This window comes from Miscanthus floridulus, chromosome 8 (genome assembly GCF_019320115.1).
Source record: "Miscanthus floridulus cultivar M001 chromosome 8, ASM1932011v1, whole genome shotgun sequence".
In the NCBI taxonomy this organism is placed as follows: domain Eukaryota; kingdom Viridiplantae; phylum Streptophyta; class Magnoliopsida; order Poales; family Poaceae; genus Miscanthus; species Miscanthus floridulus.
In genome coordinates, this window is record NC_089587.1 from 192895506 (window position 1) to 192900767 (window position 5262).

Consider the following 5262-nt stretch of genomic DNA (forward strand, 5'->3'; position numbering starts at 1 on the left):
GTGTTGCAGTGGTACCACCAGCCATCGTGGGCTTCCGAGTGCCGTGGCGGGCTATCGTGTGCCGTGGCAGGATGACGAGTGCCGCGGCGGGCTACCGCCTGCCGCTACGGGCTTCTGAGTTGATAATGGTGGAGTCCAAGCCCCTGAAATGAAAAAGCTTGGTTGCTGTCAAAGATAACGGTGAGGGTATGCGTCCTGCCGAGTCGGTGATGAAGTCCAGGCTGCCGAAGGTGATATTGTCGCCCAGAGTAAGATCATTGGTGCTATTGATGCAGAAACCCATCTAATCTATTTAGATTGATTTGCGCACGATGTTTGCCAACCTGACACTCTAACTTTCATCGTTTTTTTACATCCGACTAGTAATTGTTGTATCACGTGCCTCTCTCGCCGTCAAGGGGAGCTGCGTTGCAAGAATTGTACCCCCTAGTCGTCGTGGCCGTCAATCACACATTGTGCGTTGAAATTGCCAAAAGTGACGGGCGTTATTAGAACCCGTTACCTTTTAGTAGTACTAACAACATTATTAAGTGAAGGGCATCCTTTTCTGCCCCTCACTTTAGCAACTTTGTCGTCCGTCACTATTCAGTTGTTCTAAAGTTAGTGTAATCCCGTACAATTGTGCGTGCTCCTTGATCTAGTTTCATTAAACAAAAACAATCCAGAGAAGCTAGCAAACGTTACAGGAGCAGTTGGTACGTACATGAGCCATACATGTTACAGTTCCCATGAAGAAAACAAGACGGCTAGCGTCATCCACTAACTCGATCAATCTCAAATTTATTTATTTATTACTGATGGTAGTTTTATATATATATATATATATATATATATATATATATATATATATATATATATATATATATACACACACACACACACACACACACACATACATACATACCGCAAGCACCGGGGGAGGACGGACAGTAAGTACCAACGCCTGACTCAGGCCTGGACACAAACCCTAGCTGTCAACAGAGACAGGGGAATTAAACACACAGATCGAAAAGCACACGCACGGCAAGGCAGCGGCAACAACGAACAAACTGGTAGCCAGCACTAATACTGGCCGGCCGAACCCGACCGCCCGGATGGAGGTGCAGGCACGGGGGCAACCGCAGGCATAAGGGATCGACAACGGGGGACGTCTTCGTCCCTGGTTGGTGCCTCCGGCATGGTCTCACTTGCAATCCGCGGATCGGAGGGAGCGAGCCTGATCTTTGCCATCACGATAGAGCATCCGTATAATAACTGCAATTCAATCGCCGTCGGTATAGTGCGCGATCTGCACATAGGGGAAGGGAATATTTTTCGGATGCTAGGCCGATAACCATGCCAGCAGTAGTATACACTATACTATAATACACACATGTATGTATGCTTTGCACGTACCCAGCTGTGTTTGCTCCCGCACATCCGACGATTAGCGTCTCGAGGCCAGGCAAGTTGTTGATGGCGTATTGCAGAGTTTCCTGAATATGCGCTCCTTCGTAGATTTTGCCGAAAATGGCCTGTGCTCACAGCAGTACATATACATTATATATATGGAAATTATTTCCTACTCCCAGGGAGTAGTTACTCCCATGTGTATATCTTTAGATTTAGGGTGTATATGGTCGTACTAGACCATCTAGGGCAGTATATAAGTCAAGTATGCAAGTATACATAGAGTATATGGTTATACTTATTTTATATACTAATATAACGGTATTATAATAATATATTAAAAAATAGGGGTTCTTTTGAGATTTGGAGTATCTTAAAATGAGTATATAAACATACTCGAACTGATAAATGAGTACGCATCGTGGTTTTTTGAAGAATGGAGTAACTACTCCGGGAGTAGAAAAAATATGTGTATATAGAGAGAGAGAGAGAATTACTGTTCTGTAGCTAACCACATAATAGCTTATTCTATAGTCACTTTGAGTTACGATAACTACTATACTAATTTATAAAATCACTGTAACACCTTACTAAGTGATTTACCATAATATTATAGTAAATATCCCCATGAGTTATCATAACACATGTATCGTAGATATGTATTTACTTTATCGTAAATTAGAATAAAAATTATCGTAAACAGAGGTGGCTATAGAATAAGTTATTCTATAGGAAGTTATTCTATAGTAGGCCATATATATATATATATATATATATATATATATATATATATATATATATATATATATATATATATATATATATATATATATATATATACTGTTTTGCAGCTGGCCATAGAATAACTAATTCTGTGGCCACTTTGAGTTACGATAATTACTATTCTAATTTACGATATTACAGTACCTCCTTACTAAGTGATTTACTATAACATTATGGTAAATATCACCGTGAGTTGTAGTAACATGAGTATCGTAAATGCATATTCATGTTATCGTAAATTGGTACAAACATTATCGTAAATCAAGGTGGCTATAGAATAAGTTATTCTATGGCCAGCTGCAGAATAGCCTTGTATTTGCAAATTACGTGTATGCGTGCATGTATGTACGGAGAAATCTGTGTATATATATACCTTACAGAAGTCCTTTGCCAAAGTTTGAAACTCTATAATCCTATGCCTATGCATATCATCTTGGGCTTCCTTTATGAATGGGCTCTCCATTTTGTCGAAGCTATCGAGTGGTGGGCCTGTACCAACCAATTGTAATACTTTGTAAAAAAAAACAATTGGAATAATGCATATAATAATGGAAAGTTCATCTACCTATAGAAGGCACAGCTATGATATCCTTATTCAACTATCTTTATACTACCTCTATTTCAGAAATGTTGTTGTTTTAGTTTTCTCAAAAGTCAAGTCTTTCTATATTGACTATCAATTTCAGAAAATTTGTGTAGTTTAACGTCATAAGATTTGTGTTTTTGGATTCGCCGTAAGAAATATTTCATAATATATACTTTGCATGTTGTTAAGCGTCTATACAAATTTATAGGAATTGATAGTAAAAGACAAAATTGTATGACTAGGGGTAAAGCTAAAACGACAACTTTTGTGAAATAGAGGGAGTATATACTAACTACTATATTGCAGGCACTTTTATTTTGGAGCTGCATGGCAACACTTATATGAGGCATGCTATGTAAAAAAAATCCTACAAAATAAAAAAAAATCAAAACTGCAGAAATAAATACTATATATAGATTTTTTTTTAACGTTAGATGAGAGAAGAGAAACTCCGTATATGTAACAAGTACTATACTTGCCAAAAAGAATAAAAGGTGGATCGAGTCCTCACTACAAGAAATCAGGCTTTTATACTAATCACAAAGGAGCCGGACCTTTGTAGCTAGAGCAGCTATATATATATTAGTTGCTATTGTTATTTAGGTTTTTTTTTTGGCACAGCTCTAGGTCCCGCACCATGTCAGATTTGTAGTTTATAGTTCAAAATAATGTGTCTAAACCTATATTTTTGTTGCTCTTCCAAACACCCTCTCTGTATCCCACCTCTAAGGCTCTAACTCCACGGATTCGTGGAGCCAGAGATAGCTAGCTAGCTGATCTATGATCCGTGGAGCTGTAGCTATGACAAATAGGATCTTTTTGTTGCAAATAAAGATAGTTGCATAGTGGTGGCTACAACTTGGTCAATATCGGCATTTATCATCTAACACCTTGGTGACTAAAACCCTATCTATGGCGACCAATATGTTCTATAGTAGACAACATGATGATGACTAAATGTTTGTATCGATAAGTTGCTAGAATCTGTTGACTAAAAATCAGCCTTATCTCGTGGTGCCTTCAAACTGGACCTCATTGATATGCTACTTAGCAAAGGAGTTCCATTATTTATTTCTTCCACCAAGTTTTTGTCTTATTAGTTTCATGAAAAATTATTACAGAATCTCCATAGTACTGCTGTCACAAGTAGGGGGTACAGATTACACACCCTCCATCCCAAACAGTGTCATTCTAGCTATGAATCTGGACAAACTCTTTTTGGAACAGAGGGTGTAGTTAGTAACCATGCATGCTAAATATTTCAACGGGTGGATTGCTCAGAATTAATGAAAGCTAATATAGGGAAGCTATATTCTATATATGGCCAGTTACAAAATTGTCTGAAAATTTACAACATCTAACACTAATATTTTCTATATCTTGACAAGTAGTTTGCTATCATGTGATGGTAAATGTGATCGTAAACTTACCTAACACATGCATATGGTAAATATATATGCTCAGAGTAGCAACATAAATCTGTACAAACATGATAATAAATTACGTGGCTGTATAATAAGTTACTCTACGGTCAGCCACAAATTATAGCTCCCTTATGATCGACGCAGAATAAGAGGTACCGCGAGAGGGGATCAGGGATTACCATCAGGAAACTCGCGTGGAGATCTGCCATCCACCTGTCGGATCCTAATAATGCAGAGCTTGTACCCCACGGGCAGTTTGATAAAGTCATGTGCCCACTTCAGTGCCGTCAGGCCATTCTCGGAGAAGTCAAAAATGGCCACCCCTACACATTTCTGAATATTGGCTGGGCTAGCCTCCATCGATCTGAACGGATGAGGAACTGCACTCTAGGATAGCGTAGTAGCTAGCTATATATAGACAAATGGGCACCAAGCTCTTCAGTGCTAGCTAGTATTTCAGTAGATAGCGGTTGCTTTTACTTAGTGCTTAGACATGGTTTCTTAGGCCAAAAGCACACAATCATTAGGCCAAATCAATTTTATCTTCTGAAGTAGAGTGGACAAGCCAAGAATATTAATTACCACTCCATCCAATTGACGCATTGTTCAGGGCCCCTTTGGATTGAAAGATTTTCAGAAGAATTTTGGAGGATTTGAATCCTTGGATATTTTTCCTTCAAAGACTTGAATCTAGGTGGGAAGGTTCCACCACAAGGGGCTTAACCAGGTAAGATACACTTGGTTTGCCATGCTGAAGACATTCCAATCATGCGTTTTTTCTTATTCCCATTTTTGAGAATCCAACGTTCCAAAGAGGCCCTCACTGTGAGAATGCAAGAAAGCTTAGGTTCAATGTGAGTGGCAAAATCAAGTGGCTGCGGAAAGGGAAGATGCATGATGGTATATTCATGATGGATCTCTTCGATCATGAGCAGCCTATTTTTCCTAAAATAAACCTAGTTGAGATGCTGGTCCACTGTATAGATTAATTCTTGAGTACGAACGCATGCATAACATATACTCCATGATGAATAGGTAGTAGGGTAGTGGAGCAAAAAGGCTAAGAGGAGTTGCATGCAC

General features: G+C 38.9%; 1 protein-coding gene across 1 annotated transcript; it reads right to left on the reverse strand.

Annotated features, from left to right (window-relative positions):
* Window positions 1-852: 852 nt before the first annotated feature.
* Window positions 853-4560, reverse strand: LOC136474394 (uncharacterized). The gene is made up of 4 exons (XM_066471980.1): window positions 4362-4560; window positions 2546-2661; window positions 1396-1514; window positions 853-1288 (listed from the first exon to the last, which is right to left on the reverse strand). Exons 1-4 carry the CDS (start codon window positions 4540-4542, stop codon window positions 1063-1065), a joined length of 642 nt encoding a protein of 213 aa, XP_066328077.1. The 5' UTR covers window positions 4543-4560; the 3' UTR covers window positions 853-1062.
* Between the last annotated feature and the right edge of the window lie 702 nt (window positions 4561-5262).

Excerpts from the sequence above, each read along its gene's own strand:
- LOC136474394 (XM_066471980.1), bottom strand. The coding sequence starts at position 4,542 with ATGGAGGCTAGCCCAGCCAATATTCAGAAATGTGTAGGGGTGGCCATT. Across the intron at positions 2,662-4,361 it reads TCCACGCGAGTTTCCTGATG|GCCCACCACTCGATAGCTTC; the intron begins GTAATCCCTGAT and ends TGGTTGGTACAG. Across the intron at positions 1,289-1,395 it reads GCGGGAGCAAACACAGCTGG|ATCGCGCACTATACCGACGG; the intron begins GTACGTGCAAAG and ends CCCTATGTGCAG.